At 35.3% G+C, this 18,600-nt stretch overlaps 4 protein-coding genes across 6 annotated transcripts; all 4 read left to right on the top strand.

The window, feature by feature from the left end:
* Positions 1-2,175: 2,175 nt before the first annotated feature.
* LOC141840820 (NEP1-interacting protein-like 1) lies at positions 2,176-5,284 on the top strand. 2 transcript variants are annotated; one of them, XM_074728894.1, is made up of 6 exons: positions 2,176-2,257; positions 2,391-2,557; positions 3,312-3,490; positions 4,267-4,350; positions 4,443-4,610; positions 4,939-5,284. In XM_074728894.1, the coding sequence occupies exons 2-6, from the start codon at positions 2,401-2,403 to the stop codon at positions 5,059-5,061; spliced, it is 711 nt and encodes a 236-aa protein (XP_074584995.1). In that variant the 5' UTR covers positions 2,176-2,257; positions 2,391-2,400; the 3' UTR covers positions 5,062-5,284. The 2 variants fall into 2 exon arrangements, with proteins under 2 accessions (XP_074584995.1, XP_074584996.1); XM_074728895.1 differs by having other exon boundaries at positions 2,179-2,257; positions 2,388-2,557.
* Positions 5,285-6,030: 746 nt separating this feature from the next.
* LOC141840818 (la-related protein 1C-like) lies at positions 6,031-12,254 on the top strand. 2 transcript variants are annotated; one of them, XM_074728893.1, is made up of 7 exons: positions 6,031-6,701; positions 6,813-7,374; positions 7,459-7,609; positions 7,695-7,785; positions 11,387-11,458; positions 11,565-11,631; positions 11,698-12,254. In XM_074728893.1, exons 1-7 carry the CDS (start codon positions 6,294-6,296, stop codon positions 11,889-11,891), a joined length of 1,545 nt encoding a protein of 514 aa, XP_074584994.1. In that variant the 5' UTR covers positions 6,031-6,293; the 3' UTR covers positions 11,892-12,254. The 2 variants fall into 2 exon arrangements, with proteins under 2 accessions (XP_074584994.1, XP_074584993.1); XM_074728892.1 differs by having other exon boundaries at positions 11,565-12,254.
* Positions 12,255-13,117: 863 nt separating this feature from the next.
* On the top strand, positions 13,118-15,738 carry LOC141840391 (SKP1-like protein 1A). The gene is made up of 2 exons (XM_074728366.1): positions 13,118-13,470; positions 15,554-15,738. Exons 1-2 carry the CDS (start codon positions 13,153-13,155, stop codon positions 15,725-15,727), a joined length of 492 nt encoding a protein of 163 aa, XP_074584467.1. The 5' UTR covers positions 13,118-13,152; the 3' UTR covers positions 15,728-15,738.
* A 1,553-nt stretch (positions 15,739-17,291) lies between these two features.
* Positions 17,292-18,104, top strand: LOC141836885 (uncharacterized). Its single transcript, XM_074724354.1, has one exon. It carries the CDS (start codon positions 17,389-17,391, stop codon positions 17,923-17,925), a length of 537 nt encoding a protein of 178 aa, XP_074580455.1. The 5' UTR covers positions 17,292-17,388; the 3' UTR covers positions 17,926-18,104.
* Positions 18,105-18,600: the final 496 nt, after the last annotated feature.

The following is an 18,600-nucleotide window of genomic DNA, read 5'->3' as shown; positions in this document are numbered from 1 at the left end:
TATTTAAGAAGTAAAGAAGTAGAATAAATCATAATTTTATATCACAATATTAATTACTTCTTGAGGTTCTTTAACTTATATATAACTACTATTTTTATTTTGGTTTTTATCAATATTCAGACTTATTGCTATCACCTTAAATAATCATCATTTATTATTGATTAAAATAATTTATAATAATTATTATTTAACCATCATGAGTAAATGTCATGGATGACATAAATATTAATATGTATAATATAACATCAATGTGTAAGTAAATATTAACCGCCAGGTTGGATTACAAAATTACAAACCTAGATTATAAAAAAAATATTAATTGCGAACGATAATACCCTGGTATAAAATTAATTTCAAAATTTTTATTTTTTAATATTTTATTTTATCTATTTAATATCTTTATTATTTTTAATTTTTTTTATCACAATTATTAAATTCTCTGAGTTCACATTTGATCAGTTAGTCTGAACAATTGATCCAAATCTATTATATTTTTAATTTGAATCATATTAATTCATTTAGGTATCCATCTAAAAGTTATACAACATAAAATTATAAGCTCAATAATATGAAATATCAACCGTATATCAAACAAACTATAAAGGCATAATAATAAAAAATAATTTATAATTTATTTTTTTTTAAATCAAACCTTTCCAATTCCCATATGAATCCGTATATTAAATTATTTCAAACCCATAAATCATATTAATTATTTACTCTAATAATTTAATTATTTTAAAATCCTTTTCACTTTTTTTAAATATTTATTTTAATATTCTTTTTTAAAAATATATAAATATATAAAACCTATTTATTATGTCCATAGTAAGAAAATGTATCTCTAATTAATAACATTTACTCATCTCTATAAACAACAAAAGCTTCATAAATATAAGTCAAACTCCATTTGAACTCGTATCTACAAACCCTTTATAAAAATAACTTAGGAACTCATAATAACTTAGTTAAATGAATTAATTATTTCTTCAATATATATTTATGCCAATTCTTTATAAATTTGACCTTTACTTAGCCGTCGGCGAATGAAGATTCGAAAACGAAGAAAGTCAAGTAGTTTATTGTCTCTCTTATCTCCGATAGTAAACAGCAAAGAGGCAATAGAAGGGCTGGTAGTTGTCGGTGTTTTGTGGAAAAATGGGAGGGAGAGTTGCTGTCGTTGGAGGAAAGAAAAACATGGGAGGAAAAAAAAATCTTTAAAAAAATCAATTCATTTTAAATTGATTGAAACCATTTAACTAATTTATTAAATTAACCCATCGACTCCCGTTTAAATTCATATAATTTTTGTCTCCATGTCTATCCGATAGATTCAATTAACTCGACGTCCTTATTTCGTGTTCAATGATTATTTTTATTGATATAAATTTTTTAATGAAATTTAAATTTAATATACTATTGACCTTATCTTAGGAATATTAAAAAGATGGATAAGATCCACTTGCATATTCAATATTTTTACATTTTTAGTCTTATAGTTGATCATTATGAATATTTAAAAAGTATTAATTATGATAAAAATACTTTAAATTAAAAAATGCATTAGTAAAAATTTTAAAATTATGAAAATAGTATATTAAATCTACGACCAATAATGAAGATTAAAGAGATATTATAAAATAAACAATATAAGAATAAAAAATAGAAAAATTAATAAGAATACTAAATAAATTAATAGTATAGATTGGTAGAATGAGAATTGTTTGGAAGAAAAATGAAAAATAAAGGGTGAGATCGAGGGTATATATATATTCATTCAATATATATATCGATCAATTAAATAAATAAATATAAATAATTTATTAATCTAAATAAACAAATTTAAATAATCATTTTCATGATTTATTGATTTTAGATTCGATTTAATTTAACTCTCGTATCTCATCAAACAAACAGGATTGAATTTCGACTTAGCGTGTTCACACTCCCTAACTATGTTTTTCCCTGCATGTAGCCAGATTTTGCCGCTGTGAAGATCAGATCAGGCAAAGTGAGTCAATTATAACTAATAAAAGAAAATTCTGGTCGTGTTCCAACTCCGGCAGTTATTGCTTTCGTGGATCATTCATCACACGTGACTTGTGAGCCTTGAGAAGTCCAATTTGGAAGGTTATGCTACGCGAATTCCGTGTTCAAAAATCAAAAACCACGGCACGACCGCTTCTCTTCTAACCACCACCACCAGGCTCTGCTGCTACTGCACCACGCTACGCTAAGCCAACGGCCACGGAAGGGGGTTGGTTCCCTTTTGCATTAATTGCGCGCCTCTGCTTCTTCTTCTTCCTTCTTCTTCTCCCTTAAGCATCCGCCCTCCCTCTGCCCCCCTTCTCTTTCTATATTATCATCACTTTGGCTTCTTCCATCAGCAGATCGAAAACAATGGACGGATTTGCCCGCACTGCTTCCTTCAGATCCTCCACTTCGTTCCCGTCTTCGGCGGCCAGGAGAGGCGGGGAGAGAGGCGGCCGCCGATGCACTGTCTCTTTCGTGGCACAAAGAGTCGCTTGTGCGGTTTTCACCTGTGTTTTCGCAATAGGTTGGGCTTTTCTTTTATTTTCTTTCCCCTTTTGTTTTGTTCTTCGTTTTTGTCTCCCTTCCTTTAGTTGAATCGCTTAATCTTAGCCGGCTAAGGTATCCCGTTCGTATACCATCATTATCGATTTTAGTTAAATTCGACTATGCTTCATCTGATTTCCGTAGTAGGGAGAGGAACAAATGGGAGAGAATCGGAACCGTATTACTCAGCGCATCTGCCTCTTTCTAAAGCTGCCATATCTTTATTTGGTGATCTATTGAATAAGTCATTTAATGGCAGTCCCTTTTACTCACTTAAAGATTGCCTACGTATAGATCTATAATGTTAGACTTGACTAATGGTTTCCACCTAAATTTGATTAACGATCTGCTGAAGCAAGCTGGACAGATCAATTTCTTACAAGAAATTCTCTATTTGCACTTTATTGAATCCGAGCAACTATATGGGTAGGCATCAATTGTTAAGGAAAAATATGATCGATTGTCAAACCTACTAAAGAGCACGATATTATTTGAATTGTAAATTTTCATGTGCTCTCTCTTAGTTTGAAACATGCGTTTGGATGGGGTGCTGCATGTCATTGATATGCTGCTCTTTAACTAGCTTTTTCATAAGAGGACTTAAACACCTCATCATCAATCTACCTTTACAGAAGAAAAATGTTCTATGGGTTGTTCCTGCTCTAACTTCTATTTCTGTTTATTTTGGAAGTTTTCTTTATTTGATTTTGATGTTGTTTTTTTCTTATGTGCAGTTGGTTCACTAGTAGGGGCAATCACTGGTGCTCTTATTGGCCTAGCGACTGAGAGCGGATTACTACGTGGGGCTGGAATTGGAGCTATTTCAGGGGCAGTCTTCTCCATTGAAGCTGTTGAGTCATCTCTATATTTATGGAGATCCAGTGATTCAGGAATTTGGAGTGTTTTATATGTGGTAAGTCAAACTAATCAAATAGCCTCGATCAAGAAAACTTTACTATAATTTGCTTCGATGATGAAAATCATTGCGGTCTAGAAGAAAGAATACCCTTTATGCCAATCGTCATATGAATCTAAACAAATTTGGTGCAAGGCATGCATTATATTTTTCATTTTCGATGGCTTATTAAAAAAATTTCTGTATTCAACCAAAAGTAAATTGCTAAAAAATTGTTAAATAGTCAAATTAATTGAGGGCTTAAACACTATATACCTTCAGTATCCAGATATTATGAGTATAAACAGTTTGGCAGCGTATAATATGTTCGCAAATGTTAGGGCTCAATCAATATAAACTTGCTACAAGTCATTGATGTACATATTAGTTGAGGACTTAACCAGTTAGTAATATTTCTGAAATCCTATAAAACTTTACACAGTTTTGGTTGCATAACATGACCGAATATGTTATCATACATCACGGCTGAGTCGGAATCTTTTTTTTGTAGGAGTTGATCAACATAAGTTAATGGTACTTTGATTGCTCCACTTTCTCAAATTAGACAAGCCAACATGCCATAATATTCTGAAATTTTATGGCCTAGTCATAATACATCTTTTATGGTTTAATCAATATGCATTTGCAGTTTTAAATGATCCTGCTATATGTATATATTGAGGAGTTAAAACAGTACTATTACTCTGAAATTTTAAGTATTAGATTATTCAAAACAACAAGCATTTGTGTTTTTTTTTCTTCTGAAAAGTAATTCAAACTTCATTCTCTTGCAGTTCGACATAATATGTAGCCTGTTGAGTGGAAGAATTGTTCGGGAAAAGGTTGACCCAGCAATGCAGAATGCCGTGCAAAGCCAGGTACTTGCTCTTTCTGAGTTGTAAATAATCAATTGCAAGGAAGATGCCCATGCTACACTGTACTAATCTAATTAAACTTTACTCAAGCGCAGATCAGTGCTATTGACTTGCCTTCTGTAGAGCCCTCTGATTTATTCGCAACAGATAGCATGACAGGAGGGTTATCCATGGATTCTGTGACAAGGCTCCCAAAGATCAAAATTACTGCAGCGAATATTGAAGCTGCAGGTGACAAATTCTGCTGTTCAGTATGCCTGCAGGTAGATTTCCTTGTTCATATTATTCTTTAAAGTATAAAATTGCAATCAAACTATTAAAAAGCAAATGCATCTAATAAGGTACATGAACTACATTTGTCGAAGACTATGAATGGCTACCATTATTAAGTGTTCTGTGCTTACAACTTTTTAAAAAATAACTAAGAAGGTAAATGTTAAAATCCAGGAGTAATGAATCAACAACATTGTGACCAAGCTTCCATCTTAGTTTATACAACAATTCCGCTTGCATAATTTTGTTATAGCTTTGTGGAAAACAACATGACATCTGAGCATGTTTTGACCAACGATTTTGTGATTGTGGTTTCAGGACTTCGAAACTGATGAAACAGTGAGGTGCCTGCCTCATTGCCAACATTTGTTCCATCTGCCATGCATCGATAGCTGGCTCATTAGGCACGGCTCTTGTCCACTTTGTAGAAGAGATATCTAGATATTTTCCTCCCTCTGTAAATTCGTAAACTAGAGAGGAACTTGGGCTCTATCTTTTAGCAGTGTACTTGCTTATTTGTTTTCTTTCACATCCTGCTTGTTCACCTTTTGCTGGCACACATCCTTGTGGATCTTGATACTGTAGCTGTAGAATGCTTAATATACGATGCATTAGTTTGTAGTCTAATCAGCAAATCCCTTTTTTCATACATACGAAAAGATTAAAAAAATTATTCATGATTTTTTGATGTTCAACTTTTATCATTATTATTTAAATAATCTTAAATATTAAATTTGATTCAGAAAAATTGTGAGATCTATTCGTGAATTCATGATTTTTTTTAGTTATGAAATTATTTTTTTAACTTTATACTATGATTAATGCAAGAGAAGAAAACATAACCTTGACTTTGATGATTGATACTTGAGGTGAATGACAGAATGAGATTGTTGAAGCACTTAGTTCAACGATCCATAAGATTTTCTGCGATATAATAGTTTTTGCTATAATGATGTATAATTTTGTCACCTTTTTATTTTACAAAATATCTATCTTTTTTTATATATAGATGAAATTTATAGTAAACTTCAGATTTCATTTTTAAAATTTGGACAGTCAAGTGAAAAAAGTCAAGTTTAAATTATGATTTCTAAATTACATTTGTTTATCTAATAATTTAATTTTAGTAATAGATTAGTTATTAAATACTTTTGAACTTATAAAAAAAGTACAATTCCTTTTTTATAAAAAAAAAATCCTTTTATAATTCGATAAAAATAAGAGACGTTTTTCTGTCTTTGCGTTGTCCTTATTTTTTTAAAATATAAGTTGATGATACATAAACATTATTTTGTTTAATAATAAAATAAATAAATAAATAAATAAAACTAGAGTATTGTCACGAGGCTTTGAAGGGGAATAAAACGGACGGCGCGAGAGATGCACTAGAGGTAGAGGAGAGACCCTCGCTATCTCTTAGCTCTCCCTCGCGGCTCCGTAGCCCGTAGGCTGAGTGACTTTTTTTTTGTACCCTTCCGGGCCTCGGCTCCCGGCTCCCGGCTCCCGGCTCCCGGCTCCCGTAGTCCGTTGGTTGCGGTGACTTATTTTGTAGCCTCGTCGGAGTCTTGCGGGCGAAGAAAACCACCAATTATATTCCTTTACCTTCTATACATCCCATCGCCGGCCAAGTTCCCGCATTCGTGACGCTATCCCTAACCCCCCTCCTCTGTCTCATGGCCGCCGCCGCCGCTGCTGATCCTTCTTCCCCATCCCTCTCCCCTCGTGCCTCATTGGCCGCCCGCCACCCTTGGCCTCTGGTCAACGGGGCGGAGCCCGAGGGCCCTGCCGCCGATGCCCCGCCTTCCCTTTCCTCCCCGTCGCCAGCCGTCGCGATCGCCGACCTGGAGATCTCAGATCGATCTCCCCAGGAGGTGCATGCAGAAGACGCGTTTGGGGACGCTGCACAAGGTAAGAAGCAGGCTTGGAAGCGGCCGGACAATGTGTCGGTGAAAGCGGGCGGCGCGGTGATGGGGGGAGCCGCGTCCTGGCCCGCTCTCTCCGAGACCGCCAAACCCTCCCCCAAATCGTCGTCGTCCGATGCGCTGAAAGCCCTTTCTGAGGCGCCTCTCTCTGCGCCCGCGGTGAGAGTTTCCTGGTTTTGATCAAAATCCCATAGGCTTTGTAATAGCATCGATCTAAGCAACTGTACGTGCTGTTCCGGTAATCTATTTGTGATTCTTTATTCTGCTTAGGGCACTGAGATTTCTACTTCTTCGCCAAAGCCCAATTCTAATCCATCTCTGTCCCGGAATCATACGACTCCTGCCCGTCAGAAATCAATGAAACGTGGTGGCGGCAGCAATACTAGTAGCGGCGGCGTAGCTGGTGATGGTGGGATGGCACTGCCTTCGCCATCGCCGACTTCATCAACTATGGCAAATTCGGAGAAGCATACACCTTCAGAAATCTCAGTCTCACCTCGAGACCAGATTACCAGGAAGAACACGAATTGGGACCGTCGAAATTCCCTAGGCAGGTCGGTATTACATGCCGATGATGGTAGCGACCTTAGAAGCTATGGTGGCAACCGGAGGTGGAACAATGGTGGGGGTGCTGGTTCTCACAACAACTATAGTAATCACCGTGATGTTGAGCGCGGAGTCTATGATGGATATCGTCGGAATGCAGGTGGCACAGATGTCCGCATGCAGCCGCGGAATGCCAGGCTTCTCAGGTCGCCTACTTCACCAGTGGCGCCTCCTTTCTTCGGTCCTCCTCAGGTGGGGCCTTTTGGCAATCCGATGGTTTTTCCTGGTATGTTTTCTCATCTTGATCTGGTATTCTCCTAGCTAGTTTTGGTATCATTTACTTATCATGGCGGTTTAATCTGCCTTTCAGATGTACCTTCTCCTTTCTTTTATATTGCTACTCAGCCACCTCCTGGAGGTGTGCCCTTTGTACCTCATCCAGCAGTGCCTCCTCAGATGTTTTTTCCAACTGTTGATCCACAGCGTTCTAATTTATTGAAGCAGATAGATTATTATTTCAGGTGAACATACCTTTTGCTATTTGATATGGTTATTGACATAATTTAAGTCATGTTTGGGTTCAGCAATTGCTTTTCCATCCTTCAGTGCAGAAAACTTGTGCAGAGACGTTTATCTGAGGCAGAACATGGATGAACAAGGATGGGTCCCCGTGTCTCTGATCGCTGGTTTTAATAGAGTAACTTATAACCGCTTAATGTTTTTTTTCCTGCAATTATTTCATGTTCATACCATGTATCCTTTGGTTCTCTAGTTGTGTTGCCTTTGTAGTGTGTAGTGCAACATGAATTGTCATTGGCATGTTTAACATAATCTTATTCTAAACTTTCCTTCTCAATCATTGAAGAGCAGGTAGTTCTTTTCTGCATAATTGTCATAAGCTTCCTATTTAATAGGTTGCAGTGATATTTCCATAGTTATCAATTACTGCAGTGCATTTTTGTTTGGGATTTTGAAGCAAGTGTGCAATGTTCTTCAGTTGTATTTTTTTCCATTTTTTATTAAGATCAACCAATATGTTTAAAATAAATAATTTGGTATCATCTATTGTGTATATATATTTTAAAATTTTAAGAGGAAGTATATAAATATAACAACTACAAATTGTGAATCAACTACTCTATAAATCTATATTGTTAGAAATATCCAATTTTTTAAAAACATTTAATTACTACTATTAATTTTAGTTTTGATTAACTACCTAACAGGCATTAACATCCTATCAATTCAACTTGTGTAATTATAATTTATATTTGTATGTTATCTCTTCTCCTTCCCTTCATCACACCTTTCAAAATCTCATGGTATAATGCTTATCTCTCCATATTTAGAACAACATTATATGGCATCTTCCTTCTTACACAATGATACTAAAATCATTTTTTGAAATTCTGTGTTGTGTTGAGATGAGATCAAAATTTATTATTTTGGTAGATTATTGAAATGCAATACGAATTGGCAGAGCTAATCTCTCCCATGTTACCTGTCCCAAGGAGTATAAAACACATCAAAGCATATCAAGATAAATTTAACTAATGACACCTCAACCATTTTGTTAATCTAGATATTGTTATATTCTTGTTATTTCTCTAAAATTTTAATTCAATTGACTATTCAATTATTATAAAGTGTGAAATTCATTTGAATTTATGTTAGCATGCTGCAATGCATACTGAAAATGACCAAATATTGATACTTTCAGTTGATTATCTATTTGTTATGGTCCTCTTCTTAGAAATAGAAAAGCTAAGCGGATGGAATTGAAGGAAGAAAACTCCTCTAAATACATCTTGGCATGCTTTTCCATTTTTTTGACCTTTTCTCTAACTTATTTTCTTCTATGATATATTTACTCTTCTTTACCTCTGTCTGAAAGTACTCTCTTTTGCAAATGGATAATATAGTCATATGATCATGGTCGAACTTCTACTTGGTCTCTTTATTTATCATTTGCATATTGAGGTACTTATCTGATGAAGGCACTGTCCATTACTTATCAGTGATGATCTAATTTTATAACCAACAAAATTAAAATTCTTATTCACAGGGCAATTGTTTTGTTCTGGGACCTAACATAACCCTTGATTTTGTCATTCAGATTTGAGAGAACTCAATGTAGCGTGTTATGAAAAAGTCTATGGATAATGCATGTAATATATATGTATATCTATGTTTATGGCATTTGTTTTTGTAATGTTTCATTCTGAATTTTTAACAAGGTTGGAGAAGATGCAAAACCATTGGTTTTTCCTCTTGTTGTTAGCTAGAGTAATCTTTATAATTGAAAAGTTAGATTACTGTTATATGATAGGGTTCATTTATGTTCCAGTTTTTTATTATTTATTTATCTGTTTATTAATTTATATATATATTTTTCAGTGAACTTATGTGCCTAATGGTAACCTTAAGAATGTTATGCAAAAACAGTCAGTATTTCATCTTTGTTACCGGAGGATGAATTAATTCTGAGAAAACATTAGGTGTCATACTCATTAGGTCAATATATCTTGATGCTTCCCAGGAGACTTTTTTAAAGAACCTTTTTTTTTTCTTATGGACAAGATAAGCGTTGCCTAATATATTATATCTATCAGGATTGGGAGTGTTCTTATGCGTACTAGGAGTAGCCCATCTAGTGACAAAAAAATAATAATAATAAAGCAAAATGACAATAAATAACATGAGATAAGCAAATATTGCATTTGCACTTTCTTAAAAAATTGAGCAAATTTACAGAGTACGGAGAAAATCATCTCATACAAGAAGTGAAAGTGCTAAACAAAGTACACCTTTCAACAAAAGAGATAAATCAATCATGGTATTCTCATAATTCCAAGGTCAGGGAGGAGGTTCACTTAATGACAAGCATAAATTCCTTACCCGTTCTCTTAGGAATTCAGAGGATGACTTCTATTGTCCCAAACCCTTAATTTCTTCTTCAGAATTCAGAAGCCTAATGTTTTCCCTTTTTTCTTGCCTAATGTTTTCCCTTTTTTCTTTCTTCTCTTCTTCTTTTTCCTTGCTTTTTCTCTCTTTTATTCTCTTTTCTCTCCATTTTGTTATTTTCTAAACAGCAGCAACCAGCAACAATTTTTAATCAACAACAATAAGCAACTATTGCTATAAGAGGAAAAACGTTTTTCTCTTTTATTTCTAAAGGAAGGGAGGGTTGTTTGGTTGCTAGCCTTCACTGAAAACTACACTTGGCTTTCATTGAAGACTGCATCTGGCCTTTAAAGACCAACTGGCTTCTCTCTGTCTTTCTCTTTTATTGTATGTTGGTAATGGAAAATCTGCGGGCTGATATCACAAGAAAACTGATGAGAGAACCATTTGCTAGAGTGACATTAGTAGGATGAGATATTGTTAACTTAAAGGTATTATCAAATATGGTCTGACACCCTTTGAGTTTAGAATCCAAATTTTGGTTTTGGATTTTTGCATGATACAAGCATTAAAATTATCTTCATCGACTAAGGAGGCCATGGACTAAATTGGTGAATTCCTAGTAGTACTCTGATGAAGAAAGCACAGACATTCATCAGCTGGTATATTGATTGTAGATCTAGCACTGGAGGGCTTATTACTGAGAAGACCATCGTGAGGAATTTGCTTGAGCTGTGACATGCTGCTAGGTTGTGTGATACTGTTGTGATAGGAGAGAGGAATACTCATTTGGCTAAAAGAATTATAATACTCAGTGTTCTGTCAACACAATCAGGGAGGTGCTTCTGCTCTTTGAGATCCTCACATGCTCACTCAAGTTACCAGTCAGGGACAACTCAATTGATGATGGAAAAAGCGAACACAAAAGCATTGCCAAAGAAATAAATGCAAAAGAAGACTCCGGGATCCTCAGGGAAGAAACAGTTGAGAACAATACAGTTTCATAATGATGTAGTGCTCATGGAAAGGATGGATAAGATTCATCTAGTCACAGACTGATAATGATGATAATATTCAGATTATAAGATGTTTAAGTATTTCTTTACTGATATTTACGAGCTTTAAGACTAATAAGTTATAATCTATTTGCATTTGCAATCAGAGACTATGAATAGGCCTTTTGCTTGCAAGGCCTGCATATGCTATTTGTGGCCTATTGTCCCTTAAAACTCTGAAACTACATTTGCTTCTACTTTCTACCCGTAGATACAAATACTGTGATTTCAAACTTATGGTCTCATATGATATTTTCTTTTTACTAAGATCTTCCTTTATTCTGCCAATGAGAGTGTTTTTCATGCCATTAACAAAATTTACCTTTCTGTCTTTTCCAGGTCAAGCAATTAACAAACAGTGTAGAATTTATTTTAGAAACATTACGGCTATCAACGATTGTTGAAGTGCAGGTACCTTCATGCTGTGTCTCTTTGTTTGTGGAACGCTTTCTATATCATTCTATTATCTATCACTTTTTGCTAGACCTTTTATTTTTCATTTTGATTCTTATTGCAGGGTGATAAGATAAGGAGGCATCATGATTGGATGAATTGGGTCTTGCCGCCAACTGAGAAACAGTCAGGTAATGCTTCTAGTGACTTGCCAACATCTCCAAACTTCAATAATCTGGCGGCTTGTCATGGAATAGGATATACTTACCAGAACAGCATGAGATTACCAAATCCTAGTGAGCTTCTTCTTAGCAGATCAGCATCTGGGAATTTGAGTAACCAGATACAAGTGCCAGTAAATCACAATTGGGATGCAAATGGTCAAGTCATTATTGCAGATTCTGATAAGATCAAACCTGGACGAAGTTTACTCAGGAGCGACACATTTTGAAGTTGGTTCACTCTCGATGTTCAAGCATTTGCCATGCTAGAACTGGGAGGCTTTTCTGAGATTGAAGAATAAAAAACAATAAAAACTTGGAAAAATTCTATGAAAGGAGAAATTCGGACAGAAAAAGGGAAACAGAAATAAAAGCTACAATTATGAGGAGGTTTCATTTATGGACGGTTGACGTTACTTCTGCCTGTCTCTCTTTGATCATTATCTGTTTCTTGGTTATCTTTGGATCAAACCATTTCTTTTCTACTTGAGAGCAGTGCTACTCTAATTTTGAGTTCCTCGTTTAAGATGATCAAAACACCCCTTTGGACATTATTTTCCTTTCCCATTGTCTAAGGAATTTTGCTGCATTAATTTTGGCTATGCTGGAATGTGAAACTGTGTTGCTAGGGTTTTCTGTGATGGATGTGATTCAATGAATGTCGATTTTAGCAAAATCTTATATGCTTCGGTCTGATCTTAAGCACTCATCAGGCTTATTGTGCTTCCATCATTCATCTACAACTTCACTACTTGCTGATTGTTCTGCAATGTATCGAAGTGCTACAGCAGCACGTGGCATAATATTGGGAATAACAGGTACGTGGATTAAACACTTTCCTAGAGGCTACAGTCGAAATCATATCTAGACATCATTTAATAAATGTAATACACTAAATGAATTTTTCATAGCCAGTCATCTCTAGTGGATTATCATTTAATAATTTTACCTACTTGAAGTTTATCTAGACATCATTTTTTATAATCTTGATTGATTATGTGATTCACGTAATAAAGATCATATAACTTGATAAACGAACCCGAGTAGTCAAAGAAGATCTGAACGATTGCATGGGATATGGAGGATGGTGACTGAACTTGAAAACTCATACAATCTTTTAATAAATTTGACTTATCAAATTTAATTTGTCTAATCACCTATGATTATATTTATTTATATTTGTATTTAAATATTTTAAATATTTATAATTTAAATTATTTATAATATATTAAAGTACGGAATTACTATACATTTGATTTTCAAATCAATATTTTAATTAAATTATAAATAAATATTTAATTAAACTTAGATAATCTGGAAGGGGCAAATGTGATATTTTGAACCATTCTTGGACGTATAATAAAGCAATTCCAGATACTTTGAAACGAACGTCATCCATCCCAAGGTCTCCATTTCCTCTCCGGTTTTGTTTCATCGACGATCGAAACCCTCTCCCACTCGAAACCCCTGCGGCGATCTGCATCACATCCAATGGCGTTGGACGGCGAGAAGAAGGTAACCCTGTTGAGCTCGGAAGGGGAGGAGTTCGAGGTCGATGAGGCGGTGGCTGCGCAGTCGCAGACCATCCGCCATATGATCGAGGACGGCTGCGCCCATGGCAACGTTCCTCTCCCCAATGTCACCTCTCAGATACTCGGCAAGGTGATTGAGTATTGCAAGATGCGCGTCGACGTTTACTGCAGTGCCGGCCAGGATGGCATCCTCGGGGGCGCGGAGGCCGAAGGGTTCAAGGCCTGGGAAGCGGAGTTCGTGAAGGTCGACCAGGCTACTCTCTTCGACCTCATCCTGGTTCGTTTCTCTCCCTTCTCACTTTCTTGAGACCACAGTTTGTAATTGATTGGTAATCCTCATTGGAAATATTCTTTTATTCCTCTTGATCTTGGATATATTTCGGTTTCTTTCTCTGCATGAACTAGTTATTGTTGAAACAAATCCTGAATCTCTACCGAAATGTTCTTGAGTTTTTATTGATTGGGCTGCAGAACTCGGCAGTGTGGTTGCGCAAGTCGAGGCAGCACGCCTGGGCATTCCCACTCCGCTTAGGCCCCACACCCCCTACAATTCTATTACAAGGTTTTCAATCTAAATATTGGTGTCCAATGAATTTTTCACCTAGTTTTTATGCCATTGCCGCCACAGCGTTTTAGGACATATACATCGATTATAGAAGATCAAGGAGATTTTTCTTGTATTTCTCAATTTGGTGTCGAGAAAGAAGTTTAACAAGGGTGACACCTTTGTTATACTTGGTGTTGAGAGGCTTATCTAGGTATCTCTGTTGTTATCATAGAAATATTATTTCTCTATGTAGATGTAAGCATAAATTGAAAGGTATGTATTTGAGTAAGTTGTTTTCGATTGCACATAAGGTATTTGGTGTATTGAGATTCTCATCTTATACAAAGATTTTGTTAAGTGGTTTTACAATGAGATGAATTTTGCATCCTCAATGCATCAAATGTTACTCTATGTTGGGGTTCTTTAAGGTGATAAATTAGGGAATTAACCTATCTCATTGTACTCGCAGTTTCTCAATAATGCCAATACCAACAGTTGGATCCTAGAACCGGATAGTAACTATATTGTTAACATACGAGTCACGTAGTTTTTCTAAGCACAATAAATACTTCACAAAACATCAAAGTTTTCTGTATTTGAAAGTTTGTTAGGAGGTCTAATTTCTTATTATGGTGATTGAAGAGGTTTAATTTGTTGACATAATAGAGTTTGTGTGGTTATTTTACTTAGCAAAGAGACAAGCCATGAAATAAAAGCGAGGAAGATTGAAAGTTGGAGGCAATAGGTAGCATTAGAATCTCTCTTGCCAATAATGTCGGTATAATGCCAGCAAGGATGTCTAATTTCTTATTATGGTGATGAATGTAAGAGAATGGAAGATGCAAAATATTATTCCAATTTTCCAAATAATCCATACACCACTTGTTTTTTGTTTTGCAATATTCCTATATATAATGTTCTTTGGTGTTGAATTGGCATCGAATTTGTTGCTTATTTTAGAAAATTTAGAAGTTTCATCTTGAATTTCCAGTGAATTCACTTGATAGAGAAGTTTTTTTAGTGGGGTAGAGTGATGCAAATTCAAATTAGGAATTTCAGATTAGAAAGTCTCAAATTTTATGGGTTTTAAAATAAGTGGAATTTTATTTTAATTAGTTGTCGTAAATTGGGATCTTGTTTATTCACTGCTAAGTTTGAATAAGTTACTTTAGTAATCAGTTAGCTATCATTAAGTTGAAGGAAATTGGTCATGGTTGAGGCCTTTAAAAGAGATCTTATTCCCTCTTGATCTTGTCCTTCAACTTAATAAATCTTGTTTTGCTTTTTGTTCATCTCGGTGCGACATCAGGGAGTCACCCAATGTTTTGAATGATCCTTGCCATCCTTACTTTTATGATCAATGGCAACTATTCATTATGGATGATTATCCCACCTAAATTAATAAATTGGCTATTTGAAGATGAATGTTGAAGTTATGTTCGAATTGGGCTATTTGAAAATATATGTTTAACCTGGGCATCTAGTTGATTGACAGGGACTGTAGTTAATTGAATAATCTCAGGATTATATGACTGTCTAGAGAGGCATCAACTGTGTCAAACCAAGAAGTCTATTGTTTTTAGTTTGTGTTTTTCTGTTCACTCTCTCACCTCAGTCTCATCTTATCTCTATACCCACGCCCCTCTCCTTTTTTTTTGACGTTGGATTTTCGTACGACTTGTTATGCTTTGTGCCGCCCGGCCACTTGTGGAATCCGTCATCTTGTGTCCATTGGGAGGCTGACATGATTTTCTGTTTGATGTCAAACTTTGGATTCCATCCTTCTCTGATTTATTCCTTTATGTGATTTCAGGCAGCAAACTATCTGGACATCAAACCGTTGCTAGATCTGACTTGCCAAACTGTTGCCAATATGATTAGGGGCAAAACTCCAGAAGAAATTCGCGGGATTTTCGATATAAAGAATGACTTTACACCTGAAGAAGTAGAAGAGACCCGCAGAGAGAACCAGTGGGCCTTTGAGTGATGAAAGGCCACTAAAAAATTCTGACACATTTCCCATTTCCCACTTAGTTTGCACTCGAGAAACAAGTTCTTATGGCTGGACGGCAGTTGCAATTTGTGACCTTCCTGTTTGTGGTTGGAGATGAATACGTGAAATGATTAATTAGGCAATGCTTTTCTCGGTAAATGATAGAAGAAAGCTTGAGGATGCAAGAAACTATAGAAAGCTAGGACATTTTCCTCCATTTCGGTGTTCTTAAGCATCAACGAATTGCTGTAGTTAACCACTAGTTTCTTTTCTTTGTTTCCTCATGCTTCTTCTTGACTATGTTGCAACTTGCGACCGTAAAGAATTGTATTCATATGGCACCCTCATTTTTTTTTTCTCGAAGGAGGTGGCAGATAAGCTCAAAGTCAAGAATACAAGGTCAAGATGACGAGGTGTTTCCTTGCCATTTATTCTTTTCCTTCTTATTTCTTTTAACATATTCTCTTTTTGAAAAAAAAGAGAAGTCGTATAATGATAAAAACAATTTTAAACTTTAAGAAGGTTTGCCGGCGCTTCGCTTGAAACCACAACTTGGAAGAAAGAAAGAAAACCATGTGGCCGTGGATCTTGATGTCGCCAGACCTTTCTGATGTCATCATCAATCTTTTTCCACCAAAATGAACTCTTTTTTTTCCTCTTCTAATTAAACAAAGTAAAGAACTACAAATAAAGATTAAATATAAATCCAGCTTGGGTTTAATTAATGTTTCTGTTTTGTGGAAACAAATTAACTAGCATGTGATTAAGCCAAGTGGGATTATTTACAATTAATTGAAAAATAAAATATTGGTCAGTATTTATTTGACACAACTCACAAGTAGTTGCAATAAATAAAGGACAAAAGTGACGCTTTTGTATTTCTAAATTATTCAGGACTGTACTTTGATTTTTAATTAAAAAATATTTTATTTTATTATTCAATCATATATATTTATTTAAATATTTTTAAATACTGTTTTATTATCTTTTATTTAAATCTTTAATCAATTGAACATATTATAACAACTATAATTTAATAACTATTATAATATAAATATGAATTTAAGTTGTACTATAACAATTACAATGTGAATCTCTATCATTTTTGTTTAGATCATCCTAATTATTATAATATGTTTGATTAATTTAAAATTTTAAATAGGAGATAATAATAAATAATATTGAAGGATAATTTAATAATTATTATAATAAAAAATAAAATAAAAATAAGACGATTTTTTTTAAAAAAACGGCTTCTTAATTTTTGTCCATAAATAAACTTACCGCACACGCGCATAATAAATTCATAATATTAAAGCTGAAGCGGGTTTCCGTCGCTTTCCGCGCGGCCCGCGGGAGCAACCGATAACGCAGACGACCGTCCGATGGCTTCATCGCCTGCCATCTTACGGACCACATCCAAAGGTCGGCCGCCGTACCCGCACTCACACGTTATTATCTTTGTGTTTGTCTCCGGATTCCAAGTAGGCGCGATACCTTCGTCACCTAAACAAGAAGATATCGTATATGGTGCGAGCGTCGATCCTCCTGCTGCTTCTCCTGTATAAATGAAGCAGCCATGGAACACGCAGATGATCGTATGTAAATGGTCTGGTTTTCATTTAATCTGTAGGTATTGAATTTGCTTATTTGAAATGAAGAGCATTATGGTAGATCAATCCCGAAGAAGATCAGTTGTTGATTCTTCGGGAGGAGGAGGAGGAGGAGGAGGAGGAGGAGGGTTTGCGATGAGGTCCAGACACATGTCTCTCAACTCATCATCCTTGAATCAACTCCTTCCTAATCACCAATATTTTGGACCTATATCGCATTATAATTTGCAGCAGCAGCAGCAGCAGCAGATGAGTTATTGGGCCTCTCTTCCTCCTGCTTCTCTCCAGTTTCAGCCCCCTCTTCTTCCTCTTCCAACCAAGGCAACGAGATCGACGGAGAAGCAACCGAAGCCCGGGAATCAGAGGAAGGGAAGCAGCAGCTCTCAGTGCGGGCGTGAGCCAAAAGGTCAGGCGCGGGTAGAGAGGAAAGAGGTGCACGAAGCTGCAGAGGGTTTAACGGAGAAGGAGGAAGAGGAGGAGTGTATTTACTCGCTGTCGCCGCCGCCCAGCAACCTTCCGCTGCCCAGTTTTGTTCTGACCAGGCAGAAAAATAAAGGAGTTGCCGTGGAAGCTGCTTGATGCACGATGAATATTGCATGATGAATGATGAGCGAGCTACAAGAAAGAAAGGGGTAGGAGTTTTGGGATATTCCTTTCTTTTATATAATTTGTATATATATGAGTGAATTGTGTGTCAGGCCAGATCATGATACTAATGCCTACATGTATCCTTTTAAAATTTTTAAATCAAGTTTCCTAATCCATAATATATTCTGAAAATTTTCTATTAAACTTAATTAATGATTATTTTTTATATCAATTTTCTATTAAATAACAATGTCCAATTATGGAATTAGACACCTCGTTGACATTTAACATCAATTCATCATGTTATTTACGTACATATCATAGACTATCACATGGAACAAGAAAACTGAGAGAAAAAAAAGAGAGAAATTACCTCTTGGGCTATGTTCAAAGATCAAATTAATTTTTTCCAATAGAAAAATAATTACAAAATGATGAGTCGTCCGCACGTCCTAATTTACCATGATGACTAATAAAAATTTTTTTTATCATCTTTAAAATTAATAAATTTGAAGAACTAAATATCTAAATTATAAAAAACAATTGAGGAAATTCACGCTTGCTAAACCATAACGTCAAGCAAGTCATTTCACAATCAAGGTATTATGCATTTTAGATTGAATTCCGATGCAGGTAAATTTTTATAATTCTTTTGCTAATTGTCAA

The sequence above is a fragment of the Curcuma longa genome, chromosome 11 (genome assembly GCF_044706935.1).
Source record: "Curcuma longa cultivar G26 ecotype Majalengka, Jawa Barat chromosome 11, ITB_CL_G26_1.1, whole genome shotgun sequence".
Lineage (NCBI taxonomy): Eukaryota > Viridiplantae > Streptophyta > Magnoliopsida > Zingiberales > Zingiberaceae > Curcuma > Curcuma longa.
Note: the sequence above shows the minus strand (reverse complement) of the source record. Positions and strands in the feature narration are given on the sequence as shown.